This window comes from Thunnus albacares, chromosome 20, assembly GCF_914725855.1.
Source record: "Thunnus albacares chromosome 20, fThuAlb1.1, whole genome shotgun sequence".
NCBI classification, from domain to species: domain Eukaryota; kingdom Metazoa; phylum Chordata; class Actinopteri; order Scombriformes; family Scombridae; genus Thunnus; species Thunnus albacares.
In genome coordinates, this window is record NC_058125.1 from 2,804,861 (window position 1) to 2,830,360 (window position 25,500).

The following is a 25,500-nucleotide window of genomic DNA, read 5'->3' on the forward strand; positions in this document are numbered from 1 at the left end:
GAAACACAAAGAGGGAACTTGACGCTAAAAAGACTGTAAATGTGTCAGATTTCCACTTGATATGACTAACTCAGACTGCTGAAGCCTCATATAAGCTTCACATCAACTTTTAAATGCATTTTTGCACAAAGTGACTGTGTGGACACACTGTGGATTTCAGACTCCATCACTTACATTGAAAGCACATTTGAAGGATCTTTTAAAAGTCAGTATGAACAGGAGGAATGATTACAGTGAGGAAAACCTCTTTCACTGTTCATATGGACACCTGACTGCTGTTTTAATATACACTTAAAAAAATTGTGAACTTGTCCTTAAAAAGTGCTTGAGGTTGTTATTATACAGGAAAATGGCCCCTGTGAGTGTAAAACCTACATTTATGTACCAACATTTGCAATAAAGATTACAGGATGGAAGGAGCAAAGAGAAAAATCTTCTGTTGTCTGTAATTGGTCTTTAAATGTAGTTTTGCTAGATTGATTTGATTTATGTATTTATTGAATGGGACAGTGTGCAGTTTGAAACATTAAAGATGCACAGCACCAGAGTTAGCTTGAAGCTAATTTGCATCTGTAGTCCCCGTTAAAAAAAATACAACAGCTCAACAACAAAAAGAACCCAAACAAACAAAAAAACCAAACCAAACCAAACCAAAAAACCCCACACAGAACAGATTAAAAAGATTTAGAAAGATTTCATACATTCTCTCATCTTGTTGTAATTCATATTTGATTTTTTGCTATTCTCTAGCCACATCACTGTTGAGAGATTCGTAATCACAGTGGACCTAACTGAAGTTAGGGAAAAAAAGTAAAATCATGAAAAAAGAATAAAATCTGATGCCCTCCAGTCAAGCTAATCAATAACTCCATAGCTGAGACATTTTTGTTTAGTTAAACCAAACAAAAACTTTGCTTTTGTCTTGTAGTTAAAATACAAAAGTTTAATACTTTCCCTAAACTGAAATTAGGTTAATTGCGACAAGCAGCTTTCTTTTTTCTTTCTTTCTTTCTTTTTTTTTTTAAATTTCCAATCATACAGTATTTCCTTGCAGTGCTGCATTCACGTGAAACGGGACATTAGGCTTACCGGGTAGAACATACAGGAATTACCGGAATTACGGAACTATGGCTCATTAGCATTCACTTGCCTAATTTAGATCACATACTGAACAGCATTAGCATAACTCTCTGGATTTTCGTTTGTGTTTTACAATGCAATATTCTGTATGCTGTAAATCGTTAACTTTGTGAAATGGTGAAATACAAAAAAGCTGATGAGTAACAACCAGGCGATGGAAAACGTAGCGCCTGGTGTGTGACAGTTTCTAACCATAACATTTTGTAATAGTTGTGTTATTTTTTAATAACTATTATCACTATTATGCTATATTATTATTGAGTTATTATTGTTATAGCTATTATAACTCAATATTCCAAAGACTTTGAGCGTCACGAATTGGTAGCTACTCCTCAGTAGACGTGAGGTTTCCTATTTCAAAATAGAACCACAAACAATCCTAGAAAATGTAGCGTCGCCCATTCTTGTTCCAGCCAATCAGAGGAGAGCGTACTCTTGCGCCGTCCAATTATAACACACTATTCCTTCTTCTAGGCAGAACGCTACCCAACATGGCTGCTGCTGTGCAGTAAAGGCACAGAAGTACAGTAGTACTCGAGAGAAAAACACAATTTTACAAGGATATCAACAGCGACCTAAAAATAACGAAAGGTGAGTTCGCAGACTTATGCTGTATAATGACCGGCTGTGTTGTTGCGTAATTTGGTGGAAGCCTCGGTTGTGTTAGCATCTGCCTTTGACATCTAGCCGCGACAGCAGCCGCTGTGCAGAGAGGACGAGAGCTTCGACTGTAACCGAAACTCTTTTACGTTTTGCAGTCATTGTTGTCGGCATTTGTACTTTCCGCCTATCATAAAATATGTCATGCGGATATGGTTGTTGTTAACATTGAACACAAGTTATCATTGTCGTCTTTTGAAATGTGATTCTGCTTCAATTTCCTGCAGTTTTCCTTCACCAAAATAACAGCGTAGTATAAATTATAGCACAGTGCTATGAGCAACTGCAAATGTCATTTAAAAAAAAAAACCCTGAAATACAGCGGTGTCATTGTGCCTTACTGACCCCTAAACCTATGTAAAAGGTTTAAAAAAATGTTCTACTACTTTTGTTGTCAGTGAAGGCCACATCACAGATGTATGGGTATTATGGATGAGTGTTACTTCAACATTGATATGACATATTCTCGTGTTGCTAGTGTCGGGTACCGTCTGTGTTACCGGTGCTAACACCATACTTGTAAAACTGTACCGGTGCCTGAACCGATACTCTAAAGAAATAAAGCACAAAACGACGGTCGACGTTAAGAAACTGCTTTTTTTTATTGAAAAGTCAAAATTGAACTTGAATTTGAACAATATATTAACTCTTTAACAGTTTAAAGTACACTTAAATATGTAAATGGATACAAAACACTATTAACAAATGTACATAACAAATTCACATAGTAAATAAAACCTAACCCAACTACAATAATTTAACACTAAATAACAGTTACAATACTAAGTACAGCAAAATACATTTTAAGTTGGGCTCAATAATTGTCTCCCTAACGCTGGGCCCGCCGGGTGCTGAGCAAAACTCAGGAGAGACTCAGCAGCCAGACATTTCTCCATTGATTGTTTAGGAAAGGCTGAGATTGAAACTAAAAGGAGAACAGCTGGTCCACCTCAAATGTCAATCCACTTTAAGTTAGCCTTCTCAGGTTATGCTAACCCATTGTCGCTAACTTCAAGGCTAACAACCTTCACTTTAATCAGCAGTTGGCAAACAAGAAACAGGAACTTGGCTTGAGACTTGAGGAGTTGTAGCATTTATTCACCCACAAATAGCCCGAACTGTACACACATTGCACTGCTAGTTCACAGCTTTGCTCTCTCTCCCTCTCTCTCTCTCTCTGGACAGCACTCAATTTGGCACCAAAATGAGGCACCGAAACTGACAGTCTTGTTTTTCTTGAGCTTTGCTGTCAGGGATTAGCTCGCTAAGTTCACTTGTAGTAGCCCAGTTTGGAACAGTCTCTCACCCACGCAGTAGATGACAGCCTGAAATAGGACTGTTAGGGTAACATTTGCTGTCAGGTTCAGCGTTGTGTCGAAGTCTGTTTCCCCTTAGCTTAACCTGCACCCAACCTTATCCCTAACCCCAGCCAGTCGTCCTCTGAGGTGCTTAACCTGACCCCCCAAACACAATTCCAAGAGGAGGGGAACATTATTTGAGGGGGGGGGGGGGGACAGACTTGACACATCACCGGCATCACCTGCTTTGCCACCAGACACTTATCTGAGGTAAATTTTTCCAGGTAAGGTGAGAGTTAAGCTGAGGATAATATGCATCCCAACCTGAAACTTCTGCCAGGAGTAGATTTAGGAGACTTGTAAGTGACAGGCAGGACACAAAGCTATTTCCCAGCACACAGTAAGCCTGTCACTAATATTTGACTGTTAAAGAGCCCATACAGTCCTTCTTTAAACAATATACAGCATTTAGGATGACCTCTGTTCTACGCTCACTGTTTATTTCCACCACTCCCTCTGTTTTTCGGGGGTTTGATCTTTCTCGGACAGTCTTACTTTGCAGTCGGTGCACCCTCTCACCCTTCACTCTGTCAGGCTCTTTTCTCCTCTGTTTGGCCCGAGCGCTGTCAACTCTCTGCCAATGGAGACTGCTGACTCTGGAGTTCAGTGGGTTTTTTGTGCCAGAGGAAGCTGCTTATGTGGTCAGAGTGAGTGGGCCTGGTGTCAGTAGATTCAGGGCCTTGGTCTGCTTTTCAATAGAGTTATTATGCTAACATCTGGGTGCTCTCGCTGTAGCCCAAACACAATACACCATGAGAGCGTTAAAGCTAACTTTAACTAAACAGCTTAAACTGGTTTGGTGATATTAAAAAATACCAACCATGATGATATTTAGCAACAAGTTTCTTAATTAAACCGGAGTCAAATTCCTTGTATAAACATACTTGGCCAATAAAGATGATTCTGATTCTGAAATGTCTTAATTAAAGCTACATTGCAATTGGGTTGGTTTCCGGTTTTGCCAGGCTAGCGTATGAGCGTAAACCAGTTTGATTTTATGCAAACTGACTGAACCGGCATTTTTCATTATGAGACGTCTAAAGCACCTCACACACAGGCTCTGACACTGCCAGGAGCGCCAAACTCTCTGAACTTCGCGGGGCCCGGCGCGGCGGGAACAGATGGAGCCTGCGCCGGCCCAGCTGGACGCCAAAGACGAGCTGGTGGAGATAGGCTGAGCCGGGCTAACGGCGCAGATCTCACCGATAACCTGGATATACCCGGTCGGGCTGCTTACAGGTTCCAGAAGTCTGAGAGCAGCTTGTGTTTTGGGCGCGATGGATCATTTCACTAGCCTCCACAACAGCTAGCAGCTAGTTAGCATGGCTAGCATCGTTAGCATAGCCGTGCCATGCCGTGCTGTGAGCACCCTACACAGAGCACCCTAGCACAAGAAGAAAAGTTTTTCTCACAACAATGGTTGTTGTGAGAAATAAAAATACAATGTGTCAGTCAGTTGTTCTGATTATGGTGCTGCTACACTCTCATTCATGGGCTCTCATTACGTTCCACTCAGAAGCAGCTGAGTCACGTGCAACACCTAGTGGTAAAATTCAGTATGTCCAGTCTGGTATTTGGCTTAATATCAAACCGGTATGAAAATGTTTACATTGGTCCAACCCCATAGAATACTGCATAGTAGGTCAATGTAATTGTCATTTCAGTCAGACATGCTAATTAATTAACACGTGTAATCTATCATCTATCCACAGACCTCTACATGATTGTTATGAAGAGGATCCCCGTGCTGCACCTGAGCAACAATTAATCCTCCAAACAAAAACCCCACATCCCAGAGTTCCCTGCTTCTCTCTGCTGGTCCTGCAGGTGTGGGCGTGCCTACTGTCACACTGGCCGAGGAGGCAGGGCGGAAGGTGTTGCCAGGTGGAGGACCAAGGCTGCACCCGCCTGCCTTCTCCATCTTCCTCCGTCCTTATCCGAACCACCCGATCTGCAGCTTCCACAGGCGGCAGGCTGAGAGGGATCCGCCCAAGACCCTCAAGTTCGTGGCGTCCAGATTTGGATATTATAGAGCGGCACTGACAGGGCTCTGCCAGGTGGCGTTGGCTGGTTGAGGAGCGGAGCATGTGGAGTGGTTGTGGTTGCTATGGAGCCGCAGGATAAGAAGCAGGTGAGTGTGGTTGCTTAGCTCAGCATCTGCCTATGTCTCTGAGGTGGAGAGTTGTGTACTGAACAGATAGGGCCCCTGGGATCAAGGCAGTGCTTAGCTATGCTTCAAAGGGAAAAAGTGTGAGCTAACTTTCTTTATTTATTAGGATCCCCATTAGCACCAACATAAGCAACAAACAAAACAGCTCATCTCATAGGATTAGGATCATCCTTTCAACAGGACATTAAGCCAAACACTAAATTGTAAATTAATCACAATTCCTCAAGAATTCATAGCAAACGTACTTTTTTTCATACAAATATTCCTTCTTAATAAATATAAGTCTTACTTCTTACTTGCACATTTTTTTCTTCAGGAAACAAATTTTTCGTTAAATTCTGAAAGAGCAGATATGTAAACAGTAACACACATTTATGGCATAAGGAGATGCTAAAAGGGAAATTTAAATGTTTTAAAAAACATCAGGTACAGTCTTAAAAAGTCTCCATATAGTGTTAAATACTGGCTGCCTGTATTGTAATGTTTGAAAGCCATCTCTGGTGCCACAGTCTAGTGTGTTTGAAATGAATAAAAATAATCCATTGGTTGGTCAAAGGGAACATTACATTCATGACACAGTCTGTCTTTGTAATATAGTTGGAATAACTGGCAAATATGGAAAATAAAATCAAACATACCAATTCTGTGGTATTGTGTTAAAATGGTTACATGTCACTCAGTCTCAGTCTGTACCATGTAAAAGTTGTTTTACCTTGAAAATTATTATCACAACTTCAATCTTATTTTTGTAAGTTTGGCTATTTCCATCAGTTATCATAACATGATGTACACCATGGTTTCACATTCTTCCATAATGACTTTTTCCCACACAAACTCCCATGGCTCTTTATCATTTTCCGGTCATTTCAGATCACTCATATGAAGGGTTAAAAGATCAAACCTCTTTAGTTAAACATAGATGTGTAGGAGAGGCATTTCACAACCAGGCACCGTTGGGTCAACATTACTGGCGTAGGAACGGAAACGTGGCTGCCACTGACCTATTGCTCAACAAGCTCAAAGAAGAGCTCTTTCTACCGCTTCTATCCCGGTGTTCCACCTATGTGCTGTGTTCTGTTATGTAATCATTAACACATAACAGTACAGTCAGATGCATGTAGCCGCCCTCCTTCTCAAGGAGACATGAATGTCCTAGAAGTCGTAGAGGTAGAGTACAACTTTCACTTGTTATATTTAAATGACTTGATATAATATTGATTGATGCAATGGATTAATTTGTATTTGTTTTTATTGTATAATGGTTATATAATATACTGCAAATATATTAGCAAGAAAGCAGTGTGAAAAACCATTGTTGACTGTGTGTCATAAACTCAACAGCATTGGACTAAAGATGCCTTCAAATGGCAATAGTGTTCATATGAGTGATGGTATCCATGATTTCTTAAATGGAACTTCTCTGATAGCTTCACGTTTAGGAGTTGTGATGCACACCATTTCTGCAAAAGTAGTCAGCACAGGACGAATGACGTCTACTAATTGCACTATCATTGTGAACATGTCCATAGAAGATAGTTGCTTTTGGTGTGTACTGTGGCCAGTTCAGCAAATGCATTTGGTCATCATTTCTTTTGTTCTAATCACAATCGTCTTTTCTGCTGTTAAAGTTGAACTGAAATTTAAATTCTCTTTACTTTTTATGCAAACTGTACTGATGACTTGGCTATTGGGCATATTTTCTTTATTGTAGAAACAGCGTCTAAGTCTCTGAGTGTCCCATAGCATCGGTTAGCTGACAATTGAGAGCTGGCATTGCTAAAACACGTGTGTCAAAATATACAGATGGGTGACCAATTAAAGGAAAAACTGGTCCAGGCCTGAATGCTTGACCCCTACAGTGAGGGGATCTGGTGGCTCTGTTATGCTGTGGGGGGCATTTTGCTGGCATGGTTTGGATTCACTTGTCCCCTTAGAGGGAAGGATCACTGCAAATCAATACAAAGTAGTTCTGAGTCATCACCTTTATCCTATGATGAAACATTTCTATCTTAATGGGAGTAATCTATCCAGGATGACAACGCCCCAATTCACAGGACACGATGGGTCATTGAATGGTTTAATGAGTTGTGAATCATATGCTGTGACCTTCAGTCACTAGATCTCAATCCAGTTGAACACCTATGGGAGATTTTGGACTGACGTGTTGGATGGTGCTCTCCACCACTATCATTAACACACCAAATGAGGGAATATCTTTTTGAAGACTGGTGTTCATCATCCTTGGCATTGATTCTACAAGTCTCTGGAACGGGGATAAACACCATTCTTCCAAAAGACACCAGACGGTACTTTTCGTTCATATCAATTAAACGCCTCATCGGCTGCTCCTGCACGCTTAATACTGTGTTCGTCCTATAGACTAGGAAGGTGGGGACTAGCTAGTGTTAGCTTAGTTTTCCTTCTTTCATAGGTCCAATTGCAGTAATGGCAAATGACCAGACTCGTGTCTGTAGGTATCTAACTGCCTGTTGGGTAGTTGGAATTGAAGTGATATGATAAATAACAAACTATTTTTAGTACCTTCTCACACAAATACTGCGCTAATCAAATTACAGTTCTGACATCATCAGACAGAACCAAATATTCCCACCCAGTAGAAAACACTGTATGGAGCAAACAAGTACTGGAGTCAACACAAACACCAAAGAGATGTATAGTTTTCTTAGCAAAACTTCAACTTTAATAAGGCCTGGGTGATATAATAATATTATTATTTAAAGACTGCAATAATATGAACATATAATGTTAATTTTGCAAAATGCAGTTGGCCGAATTAATGATTCCAAACAGTTATCAATGTTATTATTTTACACGTGAAGAGTTTTGACTGATGCAATATGTAACAGTGGAAAAACTGGTTATTTTAGTATTTTGCATACATTTGCCATATCAGAAAAACATTCTTATCATTGCTATTATGTTGAGCTCATGATATCTCCCAGCTCTACTCTTAATTTTTCAGTCTCTACCAGTTTCTTAACACTCTGTTTTTCTCTATGTAACCTTTTGTATGGATCTCTCCTTCACTGCAAAATATGCTAAGCTGGCAAAAGTAGAGAAAAAGCCCAGCCAGGGTTATACAGGCTAGGTTGGTATTGTTTCTCCCATCAAAAGAGCCTCTTTTTCTCCCCTCACTATGTCTGCCCTCTTTCAGCCCCCCCCCTCATCACTCTGTGTAGTGGGGGTTTTGTTGATTAGTGTCCCAGCCAGCCAGCTGCTGAACTGAGTTGAACTGAATGAGGCTCGGTCCATGCCAGAGAGGCAGCCAGACTCGGTGTTTTTGAATTAGAGTCCAGCTGGCAGCGTGCACTGACGCTGGGCTCTGTTGTTTGCAGCCCAGTGACGAGGGAAATTTGGGTGAGGTTTTGCAGCATCACCAACTCTCTCCTGCCTGTAGACATGAGCAGGCTGTCTCTTCAGCTAGTTTCTGAAATGTAACAATTCTCGGCACGTATCACAGCTGTCGTTAGACGTTGCCCTCGTAGCCCAGCAGCAGTAATAAAGATTTTAAAAAAGCAGAGCAGAGCAGAGCAGGGACGTCATGGTGTTGAAGATGAGAGAGAGAATCTGTTTCTGGAAGAGGAGCGGTGTAAGTTGTCTCTCGCTTGTTTCTGGCAGTCGGTAGCTGAACAGATTCTCCTCAGTAAGGCTAAACAAATGTAACAGGACTGTTTGTTACCTGTTTGGATAAGCGATAGTGTAGTCAAGGCAAGTCTCTCGGTGTTAATAGTGCTGTTTGCATGTTGGTTTAATGCTCTTGTGAGCATCAAAGGTTAATCTAGATGCTTCCCAGGTTGTGGGCATGCTCCGCTTTACCAAGAGCTCAGGCTTCTTGTGTCTATGCATGTTACGTCTGTCTGGAGGATTTTTGTTGAGGCTTTGTTACTCTGGGGAAATGAGAAGATATTTATAGCTTGGCTGTGTGGGGATGTAGAGCTTGAAAGCTGAACCCTGTGTGTGTTTGTGCATGTTGTGTATGCGCGGGCCTTTTCAGACACGCACATCCTCACAGTGACATGGAGTGTGGGAAAAGGTTGCGTTCCCATTGACATTAGATATAACCGCTTCCCTTTCTCTAGTGCCAACAGCTCTTTTGACGTATGGGCGAGGCCTCTGTAATATGAAGAAATAAGTGATGTATTATGTTTGTTGGACGTTGTGAAGGCAGCTGAAGATTTAAGGGACTACAATTTTAGTAACTAGTTCATAATTGAAGTCATTTGTCAATGAAAATGTCAAATATTTTCTGATTCCACATTCTCAAATGTGAGGATTGTTTTCTTTTATATCATTTATACTGTATATCTTTGGGTTCTGGACTGTTGGATCTATGGAGACGTAACTGGGACTCTGGAAAAATTGTGATAGGCATAAATTAATAGTGACAACAATTGACAGTTTAATTTTTCAGAAATGATCAGTTTCAAGCTTCTTACATGTGAATATTTTCTGGTTTCTTTAGTCTATGACAATAAACTGAATAGCTTTGGGTTGTGGACTGTTGGTCGAGACAAAACAAGACATTTGAGGACGTCGTCTTCAGCTTTGGGAAACTGTGATATTTTATCGACCAAACGACTAATTGATTAATCGTGATGGTTTTCTATGAGAACTTGTACAGACAGTTATGGTTCCCAGTGAAATAGAATGTCCAAAACTTTACTATACTTTGGTTTATGAACAAATACCTGTAAAGCAGACATTCTACTTCAGCCTCAGCTGTATTTTGGGTTTACTGATAAATAGCGATGTGTTAGTACGCTAACATGCTAAACTAAGATGGTTAACATTTTTAACAAGTTGCTAACATGATTGTTGACTCTTAGTCTTATTTTTCTTTTCCAAGGCGGGCCACTAAGGTTTGTGTTTGTGTGTGTTCCGTGTACTCCTGCTACATCGGACTCTCATTTGTGATCAAGACCTTGAGATTGTTTCAATCAACCAAACACTCTTCACTCCGCATCTGCACCTTGATACTCTGTCCATGAAAGCACAAACAGAAATAGTGAAAAGGGACAACCTCAGTGAAACCCAACATACAAGATTGACTTACTGCCCAAACTACAGACACACCTCTCAGCTGGGCTGTGTAAGGATGGCTCGTGTCAATAGCCCAAGTCACAGACAATGATATTGGGATTTGAAGCAAATGATTCTCATTATGAATTATACAAAGTGCTCAATTGTTAATACTACTTTTTCTTTAAACTGTCAGTATGTGCTGACATGGGATGTAAAGCTAGATAAACTGTGTTAATCAACATTCCTGCCAATAGACTCACTAATTAGTTTTATTAAGTTTATATCTGATATAAAGTGTTGAACACATGCAGTATGTATATAATACCAGGGATTGGTCTCTTTAGATAATGTAAGCCCCTGTGTGCTTGGCATGTTTGGCTGTATGACACTTGAATGATTATAAAAAGAATATATATATTTTTTTAACCAGAGTATGACTATATGTGTCTGATTGCAGGAGGAGGATGCTGTGACTCTGGGGCTGTCGACTGGCCAGGCTCTGGTTAAGCTCCGGGACCAGCTTAGCAACCTGCTGGAGCAGCACCAGAGGGCTGCACGCAGACGAGCCTCTGCACAGGTACACATGCACATTTGTGGCTTCCTATTCAGTACATTCATTCCCTAAAGCTTAATCTCTATCCCCAACCTAGAAATAATATGTATTGTAATCTTAACCCTAAACCCAAATGCAAATTTGCAGAAATCTTGAGTTTTTTTTAATCAATTTTATATTGAGAAAAGTACAAAAAAGAAACAATATACATCATACATTTTCTCCTTTTCCATCCCCCCGTCCCACCATAGCACACACATACACATATAAAATAAACTTGTGCGATCATGGAGAACTAACACTCGTCAAACCCCTGATCCCCCCCCCACCCTCCCAATGGGGACTCCACACCCCGACGCTGGACGTCTCCCCCTGAACACAAACGCATCCCACACTCAGAGAGTCTTAGGATGGCCTCATGCATTTGTGCCACGGACCACTCCATCAGGACAATTTGGAGGAGAGAGTTGGCCCATTGTTGCCAAGCCAAGGAATGTGGCGGTTGCCACCTCAAGGCCAACATTTTCTTGGCTGCAGTGAGACGAGCTCACAGGATGTGTCTCTGCTGCGAAGACAAAGCTAAAGAGGAGTCGTCATTAAGTAGAAGCGACGTCGTTGAAAGTCGGATCCTCTCCTCAAGCGTGTGACTTAAAGTGACAGATATTTGCTTCCAGAATCTAATCACATCAGGGTATTTCCAGTACACATGCATAAATGACCACAGGGTGCTGAGTGGACATAGGTCACAATTGGGAGATTGGGAGATGTAATGATCTTTATAGAATGGCACCTTCTAGGGGTGACGTACATCCTGTGAGCAAATTTGCACGTAGAGAGGGGGGTAAAGAGAGATAATTTACCATTCATTCTTAAAAAAAAAAAAAAAAAAAAAAAAAAGTGAAAGCTGTATCAACCAGATCTTCGCAAACTGTCACACTCATGAGCCAATGAGATTGTTTACACAGACCAGCGCAGAATATCTAAACACAGAACATCACTCAAACTTAGCTCATAGTTCACAGTAACAGATCGAACATCAGAATTCAACATGATGGAATAACAACAGTAAGATATGTGCTATCGTCGTTGACAGTCAGTGAAAAGAAGTTAACATAAACGATGGACAGATAAATAATGCTTTGCTACAGATGGTAGCTGGACATTTAATGTTAGCCTTGTGCTCGGCAAGTTCACGTTTAGCCGACCAATTGAAAGTAAATAACATGTTATTATTCAAAGGAAATAACATGTAGATAGGCTATAGTTGGGGATGAAGCGGATAGTCTTTCCTTCCATTTCCACAATAGCACTCCGCGCAGCTTTGAGGATCTTATCTCTGTCAGTGAAACTCAGCAGCTGCATGATGAGGGTGCGAGTGAGCGAGCTTGCTGTTTGTGTCTCCCTTGTGAAAACCTATGCATTGTGTTCACGTAATCTCAACTGAGCCCAGCTTCGGAAACCACTGTGGAACGGCATCCGACAGGTAAGCAAGAGCATGTGATGTCTCTGAGCTGTCAGGGACCCTGCGCACACGTATGTTGTCTCTGCTCAACCCGTCCTCCATGTAGGCTATCTTGTCCTCCAACCGGGCATGATGTGCAAACTTTGGGTGGATGATCGAAACGTTCTACATTCCTCACAACGGTCATATGACTCCCAATCTGAGTTGTTTTTCTGAGTCATTATTGCTCTGTTGTGAGCAATACACAGTACATACACGCAGTAAGCTGTTTGCTCCCATCTACTTATAGAAGTACAGTCCCTCCATCATTCTGTAAATAACACATCACATGATAAATGTTATATAACACACTGCGTCTTGTTTTCCTCACCTATCACTGTTATGTTCTCATAGGAGCAGTGGGTGAGTAGCTTCCTTTACCATGGCAACCGTCACTCCTGCCTCCATTGGCCAGGAGCTGCCCTCACTCTACTGGTGGTGCTGGGACTCTTCTGTTGCCATGGCAGCCAGCCAAAGGGCAGGTAGGTGACCTCTTTTCAGCTCAACTGTCCTGTCTTAGGATTTAATATGTGGCATTTTATATTTCTAACGTCAAATAGGAAGAATACACAAAGGAGGTCACTGTGCTTCTCTCATTCCAATACTGCTTATCATCTTGTCTACAGTGTAGTATTCCAGTGGAAAAATAATCAACGTGTTCAAGATGAACAGAATTGAGAAATTGTAATGAATCACCAACTACACAAACACCAGCTGTCGTTGCTCTCGCTGTGTGCTGAGGCTGTCCAACACTTTATCTTATTAAATATGCATACTGACCAATTAACATATTAAAACACTAATTGAAATGTGGGTATATGTGCTAAAATTGAGTTTCTCAAAGGGTAAAATTCCTGATAGAATATCTGGGATAACTTTATATGAACTTGATTTGACAAATGTGTCTCCGCCGTTCTTTTCACTTCCACAGTTCTGGTATAGAGCTGGTGAACGCAGCAGCCCTTCTTCTCCTCTTCCTGCTCAACCTGCTGCTGGTCGGACGTCAGGAGAAGCTGAAGAGGAGTGAGATGGTCCATCGCCTTAAGGGCATCATCACACAGCTCAGCGGTGAGTCAGAGCACGATGACTCACCGCTGGAGATACAGAAGAATTATGGCATTTATGCTTCCTGTCATATGCTGTCAGATTCTGCATCATAGGTCCACAGTATTGCAGTCACTGAGGTTAATCCTTCAGGAATCAAAAGTAACAGTTACATAACTAACTGCCAATTGTAACCACATTTTGTTTTTGGCTTGGATCAGTGAGGTGTTTTTAACAAATTTAGAACTGATTCAGAATCAGGTTTCAGTGCATCCCTACACTGACAAGATGACCTACTCAAGTATCAATATATGGTTCTGAACGACAAGCCGTTTTCTTGGGAGTAACTTTTATGGCAGAAAATGTCAACACCCAGCCTGGCACTGGTCCTCATGTATGCATGTGTTCTGTGTAGTAGCTTACCCATGTTGCTGACTGTATAAAATGTCCTGGGTCAGTTTGCCAGTGTGGTATCAGGACTGACTGCATCCTCACTATCTCTGCCTGTTTCTCCAGACTATCTGTCAGGGTGTGTGGGTGAAGTGCGGTGGTCTTCATCTCTTTACCCTGACCTGTACACACCCTCGTCCCCATCGTGGTCCCTTCACTGGACCTACCGCGACTCCCAGCTGATTAACCTGCCTGTTAGTCTACTGGTGGAAGGAGACATCATCGCTCTAAGACCTGGCCAAGAAGCGTTCGCATCCCTCAGAGGAATTAAGGTGAGTCTGTGTTTAGATACCTTCACACTTGTGTCTCTGGTGTACGCTTAGTTAAGACATGCAGAGGAGGAAAATATGCAGTTTTGTTCATTCATTGAACTGGATTCCACCACCACTACTCACAAGCTCCCTCATCAGGCACAACATTAAACTAATACAACACAGTTTGTTGAGTGAAGCTTGATTTTTAGGTATAAATCCTCAACAGTGTTTGCCATTTGATTAAAAGACCTTAGACACACTACAGTTCTGTTGATGTTTGTTTGGTAGTAACTGCATGACTGTATTATATTGTTATGTAGTTACTTCCTGTAGTCTTGTTGCCACTATGAGGTAGCCAGGCAAAGACATAGTCCAGCACATGACCTTCCATAAAACCACAATTTGTAATTTTTCCACGTCAGCTTTTGTACAGGTTAAACAAACAAGACATAATGTTTTGGTTAATGAGCTTTAGAGGTGCTGCTAGGTGGAATTTTGTTATCAGTGGACAGAGCTAGACCAGCTGTTTCCTGTCTTTATTCTAAGCTAACCATCTCCTCATTGTAGCTTCATATTAAACAGTCAGATGAGAAGATTGATACTGCTAAGTATTTCCTGTAATGGAAGTGATATCTACTCATGTAAAGCTTAATTGTTTGACCAGCTATCATTTTTTTTTCTTTCTCAGGATGATGAACACATTGTGTTGGAGCCAGGAGATTTATTCCCCCCGTTCTCCCCTCCTCCTTCCCCACGAGCCAATGAGAAGAGAGGACCCCAGAGCCCCCAGCAACATCGTCTCTTCAGAGTGGTGCGAACTCCGGTTCTGGACGCAGTCAGGTGGGCAACTTGCTCATTTTTTTTTTCCTTCTTGTGTGCCTTAGGCACTAGTCCATATCACCTGTACCACAGACCACCTGCCCAACAGCTCCATATGAGGAAGAGAGAAAAATAGAGTATTTAACTTTTTATAAAACTTATGTTTTTGACCCTTGTGTTTTTTTTTTTTTCAACAGGAACAGTTTGGAGATGGCGCGGTCTCGACCAATCACAGTGCTAGACAATGAGAGGTTTACAGTACAGTCAGTCATCACCAAGCTCGTCTGTCCTGTTGTGCTGGTGAGCGATTAATACTGAGTTACTAAATAGTTTCTGCAGTGTATTTGGAATGACTTGTTGTCTACTTGACATGTGCCACCTTTTGCCTCATTGGTATCATTCTGATCTGTGTCTTCAGGTGGCGTTCCTGCTAGTAAACACCATCCGCTATTTTTGTGATGCACCCAGCCTCACCCCAACCTGCTATAATTTCTTTCAACTTCAGGTAACATCATTCAGCTAATGTGCAGCTAACAAAGACTGGCGTTTATTTTCCTGGTTTTATATTAGTAATGTGTATGAATACAGTCAGCCAGCTTATATTTGAATTATAATCAGTTGAGAAGCAATTGATCAGTCACACTTTTCCGTTATATGTTGGTATTGAACACACTGGATTGATGATCATTTAAAAGAGAAGGGGGATGAGATGACAGGACAGTGATGGAAGTTTGTGAACTTGTATTTGCAGGTGATGGGTGCTCTGCCCATCTTGCCCCTGCTCTTCCCTGTCATGTGGGTGCTGGTGAATGCCTTCGGAGAAGCCAGAGTCCTCGCTGAGTTCAGCCGTGCATCACCAGCTGGCCTGGTGAGGAACACACACACACACACATACACACACACACAGTTCTAACAGTGTGTTGTGCAGTGGCAGACAGCTCTAGTCACTAACACAGAGGATTGTGTTCTATGTTATTAATGATATAAAGACACACACTGGAGGGTTAGACTGATATATTGGTTTGGTTTTGAATGAAGGGTCAAGACCAGGAGTCAGTATTTCCTCCTGTGATATGTTACAACACTATGTGGCTGAATACATACGCATGAGTTTATTACGCAGGTTGTGTATAGGAGGGTTTAAAGCTGCAGCATCATGGCTCAGACGCAGCTCTGTAAAGACTTAGCTGGTGTTTTATTGTGAACTGTGAACCTTTTTTTTTTCCTTTTTGAATGGGAGATGAAGAAATCAGGGTGGATAATTAAACTTAAGGTAACGTAAGGATTATTTTCATTAGAGTAATAAACCAACAATTCAATTATTCGTATATGCCTCATTAAATTAGGAATAAATGCTCTTTAACAATTACTTTGCTGTGGTAATGATGACTTATGACTCTTCATGATTTCTTAATTGAATGTATATATATAACATTCACAAGTCAAACAATAATAGTCATGCTTTACTGATGTGAGCATATCCTGTGCAAGATGCACAAAGATAGTGAAGCTGTGTGGGGAAATAAAGCAGCACAGCTCACATAACCAGTCATAACCAGTCTAACCGATCTGTGTGACCACACTGAGGCCTGATGAGATGCATCTGTAAGCGTGTGATAAACACCAGCAGCGATCAGTGATCAGACATACAGATTAATGAGGACGTACATGGACAGAAACATATTTGTCTTAGTTTTGGCTCTGTACTGCAGCACGTCGGTTTTGAAATGAACAATGACAATGAGTTTAAAAAGCTGACTTTTGTCTTTATTCGCTGATCAGTGTAGGACTTGTAACCCTTTTTTATACATAGCACACAACAGGACAGTGATCCTGGTGCATATCCAGATGTTTTGAACTGGTCAAATCAGTCATCTGACCTTCATTTCAACATACATTTCAATTACAGGCAAAAAGAGTCTGACACAAGTGAAGTTGGAATGTAAAACAAGCCTGATGGTGCTTTTCATGTGGCTAGCATTGCTCTCATTTCTTTTTGGCAAGGATGGAGGATTGTATTTACAGAATTGGATGTTATCACTCACTCCAGCATCATTTTGAGGAGACTTCAGTTATTCATGAGGCACAGAGACTTTTTGGTTTATTTTTTTTAATTTAGACTATGACGAGGAAGGGAGGACAAATATTTGGATCCTCATTTTTTCCCATCAGTTTCTGGGTCACAGGCTGGAAGACAGACAGGAGGGAAGCAGTTTCTGTTCAACAAATATAGAGGTGAACACGCTCAGTCATTGCCTGTGGTTTTAACTGTGTGTTGCTGCTAGTCTGCTCTTATCTGCAGCCTTCTTTTCAAAAGCTGTGGGTTTGATTACAGAGCCAAAACAACGAAAAAAACATGTTGCATCTTCAGTTTGAGTAGAGGTTTGTGTTCCATGTTACAGATGCTGCTTCAGAAGGGTTTTCAGTGTTGGCACCTTCAATTCAGATCCATCAGTATAGACCTTCATAAACCTGTATCAGTCTAACCCTAATGTACACACACACACACACACGCACAGAGGAGACTCAGCGAGGGCCTCCCTCTGTGTTTTAACTAGACTCTTCTCTTGCCCCAGCTTGCTAAGTTCTCTGAGGACACTCTAAGCAGCTACACGGAAGTGGTTTCCTCCCAGGTATAACCTCTCGCTGTCTCGCTCGCCCCCCCCCCTCCTCCCCACCTTCCCCTCCTCCACACGCTTGGCTCCCAAATTCACCTGAACCCTCCTGTCTTCACTCGCTCACTGTCCTCGCCCTTTGCAAGTCCCTCTGTGGAACCCCCCCACCCCCACCTCCGTACACAGCTCTCGCTACCTCCACTGCCTCACCCTCACATTTACATCTTTTGATTTCTTCACTATGGAAATCGTCACGGACGTCTTTTTTGATTCAGATCACCTCTCTGATTCTCCGTGTGTTCACTACCTTTCTTTCTGTCTTTTTTTTTTAATTTAATAAAAGGGCTTTCAGTTATTTATTCATCTTGCACGACGTGTTTTCTGTTCTTTGGTTTTTTTTGGTCACTCTTCATCTGTGGATTATCAGTCAACACGTCTTGACCGAGCACCTCTGGATGTAAGTCCTCCAGTCATCTTTGACATGTTCTCTCACCAGCTTCTTTTTAAGATCATTTTTTCTCACCTTCATGGATACAACTTCTCTTCCTATGACCTCTCACAGCTCCTGATCAAACCCAATCATTGTCCCTCTCTGTTGCTGGGCTGTAGTACTCAAAGGAAAAAAAACCAAAGGAAATCAGTAGATTACCACCGATCCGTCTCTCTGAAACCATCAGTGTTTTGTCTCTCTTTGGCTATAGATGAATAAGTGTTGGATACAGGAATAGGTGATCCTGAGAGGGACTTTCACTTGAATCTGTGCCTGACCTTCCACCTCTGCTTGTCTGCCTGCACTGCATGACTGGAAATCAGCCAGACTCTGGCCTTACGCTGATAATCCTCTAGGTTTTCCTCTCCTTGTGTCCTGTCTCCTTTTGGAATTACCATATAAATATTTTTGTCTTGGTCACAGCAAATCTGAATTTGGCAGCAGAAGTTTTGAGATGCTAGTATTTTAAATATGTTGGATTTGAATAAAGTTTACCTGTTTTAAAAGTTAGTCCCTGGTTGCCATTCTGACCTGGTTGGTGCTTGTTCCACTACTCTACACATTGTGGTAGTGTGCAAATGATTTTCTCCACTTTTCCATTTTGCCATTTTCCAATAAGAGAGGTTTCTACCATTGAGATACAATAGCTAACAGTAACGTTGAAGCACATGAATGCATCGTTTCCTGTGTATACTTCGAGTGAGCGTAGGTCATTTTAACTCTGCCGCTAACAACGAGAGCCACTGTATAGAAAGGTAATTACTGAATGTATAAACATAAAACGGCAATTGAAGACAAAATTCTGACCATGAACAGTATCAAAAATGAGATTTGAAATCATGAAAATCTGAAGGATTAAAACGTCGTCACTTGAAGTGAAGGGTATCGCTGTGTAAGGATTTGCATTGATGATTTTTGGCTGGTGTAGAAGTGTCGATGGCATCATCATGTACGTGCAGATGTTCACTCTGGATGGTGCCTTTTTTTTTTTTTTTTTTTTAAAGAGAGGAGTCAAGGAGAGGAATCTTCGCAGAATGTTTAGGAACGTTTCCCTCAGCAAGTCATGATTGTTTGCAGTTTGTTTTCCCCCTGCTGAGTCATCATGGATTCCATCCTAAAGAATCAAAAAAAATCTGCATGGATGTGTTTTTGGATCACTTGCTGCACCTCGCACTAGGCTTCACCTTGTGCCATTAGCATTGTTGTATAGAAGCTTTGCCCCTTTTTTTTCTTTCTTTCTAGACCAATCACAAAGCTGACGCAGATGTAATTATATGTTTTAGAGCTGGTGTGGGTCTTTTAGGCTGAGTTGTTCACTCAGTTTGCTTTTTCTTTGTTATTGAAAGCTACTTTTTCAAATGATCAGTCTCAATGGCTGTATCACTTAATTTATATTACTCATATACTTTAGAATTTAATTTTAATAATTTGTATGCATTGACATGTCCATATTAGTATGTAGTAGAAAGCAGTTTTCTAACTTTGTGTGTGTGTGTGTGTGTGTGTGTGTGTGTGTTTGCGTGTGTAGGAGATGCTGCGTTGTGTGTGGAGACACTTTGTTGGCGTCCTGAAGGGAGAGTCTCAGACACTCTGCTATACCTCCAGCCTTTTACACACTCTGGGATCTGTCACTGTAAGTACTGTAGGGATAAACAATGTGGGGAAAATCTTATTTGATTTATTTATTTATTTTTACCAATTAAAAATAGTAATTGAAACTCCAGGCCTGTATTGATGGCCTACACATATAACAAGTTCAGCTTGTACTGTCAAGCATGTTGTTCCTCCGTGAAGAGAATCTGATAAAATGTGTCAGTTTCTTGTTTTTGAGGTCTTGTCCGAGTGCTTTTTTTCCCCAAGTCAGTTATTCAGTAAAGGGAACTGCTATGTAAACTTACTGTAACTGGTTTTCTATAGAAAATGTACCAGTTCAGCTCATATTTAGATTTATATAATACTGTAAGATTCTTACCTTCACAACTTTACTTTACTTACATATTCAATTCAAAAGTGGCATTATATCAGTGAGCTATAAATGTCTGATAAAAGTGACTGTCAACCCTACTAAACTTCAACTGCTTTAAGCTGATAAACTTAAAGGATCAGTTCACCCAAACCACAAAAAACAAAAGACAAAACTCTAATAAAACAAACACAAACAAACATATTCTCTCACCTCCCTCCAGTAGTCTCTAGACATGTGGATAGTTTTGGTTTTGAGATATCTGTTTATGGAATTTCTTCTTTCATCCCAATATAGTGGAGCTGGAATTTTATTTATACCATCTTATACCTTAAAACATGCATCAGCTACATCTCTTTCTAGAGATGTCTCTGTTATTCTAGATGATGAATAAATCTCAGATTTTGACCTTTTTAACTGCTGCCCACAAACAATAACAGCCTCACCAATCCTCAGTTCTTTGTAGCACTGTCCTTCACTACCTGTGTGTGTGTGTGTGTGTGTGTGTGTGTGTGTGTGTGTGTGTGTGTGTGTGTGTGTGTGTGTGTGTGTGTGTGTGTGTGTGTGTGTGTGTGTGTGTGTGTGTGTGTGTGTGTGTGTGTGTGTGTGTGTGTGTGTGTGTGTAGGTGCTGTGTTGTGTGGATAAACAGGGTATCCTGTCGTGGCCAAACCCCAGTCCAGAGACGGTGCTGTTCTTCAGTGGACGGGTGGAACCACCTCACAACAGTCAGGATGATCTGAGAGACGACCTGTCTGTCAACTCCTACTGTAGAATGGAGACCGACGATGATCGGGATGAGGTGTGTATGAGTGTGTGTGTGTGTGTGTGTGTGTGTATATGAGTGTTCAGCCTGGCTTTAATAATGGTTAGGTTGATCGGTCTTGTGGTCCAGCACATGGGTCCAGAGTGAAATATTTTCACAACTATTGGAAGGCATTTATGCACTACGGAGAATAAATCCCCATGTCTTCACTGAACCTCTGCTACCAACATAATTTCCACTAGCCCAACACCTCATGACAAGAAACCTCATAACACACATTTCTTTCAGCTTCATGTGTGCTTAATAATATAAGTAACATAGTATGTTAACATGCCAGTGTTTTAAATGGATAAATACACTCTTTCACTATTCATTTGCATGCATGACTTTGGGTCCAATCCAGTGTGTGTGCTGGTTTTAGGAGCGTCCACCTTCTGCTCTATACTTAAAATATAGCTAGGAACAATAAGCCTGAATAATTTTGTATTTATCTTCTCAAAGACTTTTTTCTCTGGACTTTTTGCTTGTATAAGCGTTCCAAGTTGGATTCAACAAACTCTCTTAACTGCCTGAACTTGTAGTAAATCACTAGTTTCAGCCTGATGAATGTCACCTGTTAATTCACTGTGCATTCGCTAGATTTCATCATTAGCATTATAGTGACTTCATGAAGGGGACCTCCTCTTCTCTGATTGTAGGCAAGTTTCATTTAATTAGAAAATATGAATCCAGCTGCTAATGATGTGTCATCAGAGCAGCACTGTACTGTGACAGAAACAAGGAGGGAAAGCTTTGACATGAGGTTAGATACTAACTAAATGTCTAACTGACTAATATTAGAGGGGGTCATGTTTTTCCTGCTCATTCAGTGTTTAGCACTGGTGCTAGTATTTAAACAGACACTTACAGTTTGAAAAAAGCAAATGGTGTTGACAGTGTTTTTAGTAGAAACTGACTGGGATTCATCTCAGTTTTGTATCCACTCCTGACTGGTTTCCACTGCTGTCCAGGCACAGGAGGTGGAGGCTCTGCTCTGTCTACCAGCAGAGTCCTCTAACCAGCTGGGGGAGGGGCCCGAACCCAGCGAGACGTCACACGACACCGCTCGCTCCAGTGACACACTCCGACTCGTGCGCTCCTGCCAGCCCGTACACACTCGCACCAAACACCACTCTGGATCCAACGTGAGCTTCAGCCATGACACCGAGGGAGGCGAGGATGACCAGGCCCAGGTAAACACCGGAACTTCTTAAGTGTACAAAATAGTATGTAAGGGAATATATCATCTACGTTGATATGATGTCATGATTCATGCTGCGTTGTGATGTTGTTTGTCTTCTCATCTCTGTCCCGTTTGTCTCCAGGACTTTGCGATGGGCTGCCCGGAGGCGGAGGCTGACGACTTTGTGTGCGACTACCACCTGGAGATGCTGAGCCTGTCACAGGACCAGCAGAACCCAGCCAGCATCCAGTTCGATGACCTCTCCTGGCAGTGCCACCTGCCCTCCCTTAAACCGCTGGGCCTCAACATCATGCTGAACCTCTGCAACGCCAGCGTCACCCAGCAGCTCTGTCGCTTCTCCGACCACTTGTCCAACCTGGCGCTGCAGGAGAGCCACGGCACCGTGCTGCCCGTCTACGTCCCCTGGGGGCTCTGCGAGCTCTCCAGGCTCATAGGTGAGTGAAGCGTGACGGAAACAGCAGTGTTATTACATTTAGTCGGGTTCGATAGGTTATGTGAGGACACAGTAATCAGATGGATCTTATTCAGACGGTTTTGGCGCTGTGATTTAGAGTTTCCTTCAGAGGGAAAAGCTGATCTGACTGTCATCTCTCACACAGCATGAATTATGGATTAAGGCACATTTTACCTCAGAAGAAAGATTTTAAATGATCTGCACTCCACATGGTTTTGATGATATATTAAGGCCACAAGTTTTTTTGCTATGTTGCATTTATGGACTGGAGAGGTTGTAGTTCACCCAGCAAAACAGCAAGGCAATCATTTCTAATAATCAATGTCACATGAGAGGAGATATTCTCTTCACTGGTCAAAAAGGAAATAAATGGAAGGACTTTACTCTGATTTCCTGTGTAAAATTAGTTTTTAACCTAAAATGTATGTCATGTTTACCCACAGTGCACAGTGATGATACAGTGGGATTACTGTCTGATGATGTGTTCAAGGATAAAGCTGGCTTCTTATTGACAACTAATCTCAGGAAATATTTAAAAACTGCTCACAAATATATTGTTTAATTTTTAAAAAAGGTTCAGTCATTTCCTAAAACAGCTGGTCACTGTAGTTTTTATCAAACATCACTCAAACAGGAGGAAATGATGCATTTGTTGAGGACTGTTTTTCAGCAACAGATTAATCCACATTTGGTGCTCTAGTGAGTTTTTCTGCCAGCAGGATGGTTAGTGTGCATGTGTGATTAAATCAAAATACAGTGTGTGTGTGTGTGTGTGTGTGTGTGTTCAGGGTAATAAAGGAACATGTCACCCAGTGCAACAGTGCGGATCATTGATGTGTTTTTAGATTAATTTCAATGGAGCTCTACAGTACAGAGGAATAAGATGTATCAGGCTATTTGTTGCTTTGGCTCACCTCAAAAGCACTTACACACACTAAAAGTGACAGATGTGCTGCATCTGTGTGAACAATCAAATAACTTGAGAGAGACGTCTACACACCTTGACACATCTGGCCAATCACCGTGTAATGTGGGTGTGATTGTTGTTTTTGGAAAGTCATAAAAATCAGAGGACGCAGCCCACTGAAGGAGGTTTCAGAGGCTGTTAGACAATCCATCAATCAACTCTCCCACAATCCAAACACAAGGCTGATAGATGTGGTACACGTTCAGCTAAAGAGGTGCATTACTTAACAACTGAACTCTATTTTGTTTGTGTGCATACAAATAGGTTTTCAGGGCTGGATTAAGTGTCTTGTGTGTGTGTGTGTGTGTGTGTGTCAGGGTTCACTCCTGGTGCGAGGGAGCTGTTTAAACAGGAGAACCACTTGGCTCTGTACCAGCTGCCATCTGGAGAGAAGACCAAGGAGCTGTCTTCCCGCCGCCTGCATTACTTCATCAAACGCCAGCCGCCCATCTCCCACCTCATCTCCCTGTTCGTACGAGACTCCTCCTCCAGTGAGTTGGCACCAGCTTATCTTTTTCTATCAATCTACTGGTGTGCTTTTGTTTTTACTTTACAGTTTTTAATGAAATAATAGGAACTAACACATTTTTTTCTTTGACGTACTTGTTGCATTTTACTGTTAGTTGTCCACCTTCTGCCTTTGCACAAATATCTGAGTAACTTAAAACAGGTATTTGTTTTTGTTTTTTGATGCCTGCTAATGTGATTCACTCTTATCTGTGATGACCTCTGACCTCTCTGTTGTAGATAACGTCCAGATGCTGTCACACGGCTCGGCCGACCTCATCCTGGAGGCATGCACTGACTTCTGGGATGGAACTGATATTTATCCTCTCTCAGGCTCAGACAGGTGCAGCATCTCTCCCACTTTGATTCTTTATGTCTGACTGTAGATTTACAGCAAAGATTCACAGTTTGTACTCTCAGCATCCATATTTCTAGCAATCTCTCCATTTGAAACTCTTTTTTTCTTTCTTTCTTCTTGTGTTACAGAAAGAAGGTTCTGGACTTCTACCAGCGTGCCTGTCTGTCAGGTTACTGCTCAGCGTTCGCCTACAAACCCATGCAAGTGTCACTGTCCAGCCAACTGAACGGGAAGTGTGTGGAGCTGACCCACGGTCCCTGCCTCTTCTCTGGATTGGAGCTACCCTCCACCACCCCCATCAAACACAACTCCTGCAGGAACAGCTGGAGCTCAGACGGTACACATAAAACACAGAGCAGCGGATAGTTAAAATAAGAATGCAGTAATAGTACAACTTTTCTCATTTTCCCTTCTCTTTTCCTTCCGCTGTCCCTCCCTGTCATGGTGTGCAGAGGGTATAGGTGAGGGTGTGGAGCGTGAGGACTGCGTGCAGGCCCTGAGCGGGCAGATCTTCATGGGCATGGTGTCGTCCCAGTTCCAGGCCAGGCTGGACACGGTCCGGCTCATCGATGCCCTGGTCACCGCCTGCATCCGCTTTGTTTACTTTTCCATGGAAGATGAACTCCGCAGCAAGGTGAATACACACAAACTCATGTTTGATTTGATAATATCCAGTAGGTGATCTGGGTATGGTACTCTTTGTTCAGGACAAGAATTTTTTTTTTTTTTTTTATTATTTATAAATGGTTGGTTTTTCCACCATTTGCCACAATAAATGTTTTTTTCCCAGCATGCAGTTGTTTCCAGTTAACAGTGGGTGATGTAAAAATCATCTGTAGCACATATTAAGACAAGCAAATACATGAAAAATATGTGCATGAAGAAAATGTAAAATATAAGATATATATATAGTGGAAAATTCTACAACCTTTTCAAAGCAGAGTGCTGTGTATGAGAGTACTTGTTTATGTGTGTGTGCAGGTTTTTGCAGAGAAGATGGGTTTAGAGACAGGCTGGAACTGTCACATCTCTCTGACTCCAAACGGAGACAGTCCCTGTGATGGAGCTCCATCCAGCCCCAGTCACGGCTCCCTCCATGAAGACCTAAACCAGGGTACCTTACCACTTCTAAGATGTGTGCTGATGT

At 41.7% G+C, this 25,500-nt stretch overlaps 1 protein-coding gene across 2 annotated transcripts in view; it reads left to right on the top strand.

The window, feature by feature from the left end:
* Positions 1–1,595: 1,595 nt before the first annotated feature.
* tmem94 (transmembrane protein 94) overlaps positions 1,596–25,500 on the top strand; it is a 33,248-nt gene continuing 9,343 nt past the window's right edge. The window contains exons 1-20 of one of the 2 annotated variants that reach the window (XM_044337316.1): positions 1,596–1,731; positions 4,871–5,289; positions 10,829–10,948; positions 12,780–12,907; positions 13,357–13,493; positions 13,986–14,191; positions 14,862–15,013; positions 15,190–15,292; positions 15,411–15,497; positions 15,744–15,860; positions 17,569–17,625; positions 19,626–19,730; positions 20,687–20,860; positions 21,835–22,056; positions 22,189–22,501; positions 23,806–23,979; positions 24,236–24,338; positions 24,482–24,690; positions 24,806–24,987; positions 25,335–25,467. In XM_044337316.1, the coding sequence (XP_044193251.1) occupies positions 5,266–5,289; positions 10,829–10,948; positions 12,780–12,907; positions 13,357–13,493; positions 13,986–14,191; positions 14,862–15,013; positions 15,190–15,292; positions 15,411–15,497; positions 15,744–15,860; positions 17,569–17,625; positions 19,626–19,730; positions 20,687–20,860; positions 21,835–22,056; positions 22,189–22,501; positions 23,806–23,979; positions 24,236–24,338; positions 24,482–24,690; positions 24,806–24,987; positions 25,335–25,467 (2,746 nt within the window). In that variant the 5' untranslated portion in view covers positions 1,596–1,731; positions 4,871–5,265. The remainder of the gene's footprint in view (positions 1,732–4,870; positions 5,290–10,828; positions 10,949–12,779; positions 12,908–13,356; positions 13,494–13,985; positions 14,192–14,861; positions 15,014–15,189; positions 15,293–15,410; positions 15,498–15,743; positions 15,861–17,568; positions 17,626–19,625; positions 19,731–20,686; positions 20,861–21,834; positions 22,057–22,188; positions 22,502–23,805; positions 23,980–24,235; positions 24,339–24,481; positions 24,691–24,805; positions 24,988–25,334; positions 25,468–25,500) is intronic. The other variant, XM_044337317.1, reaches the window with a different exon arrangement.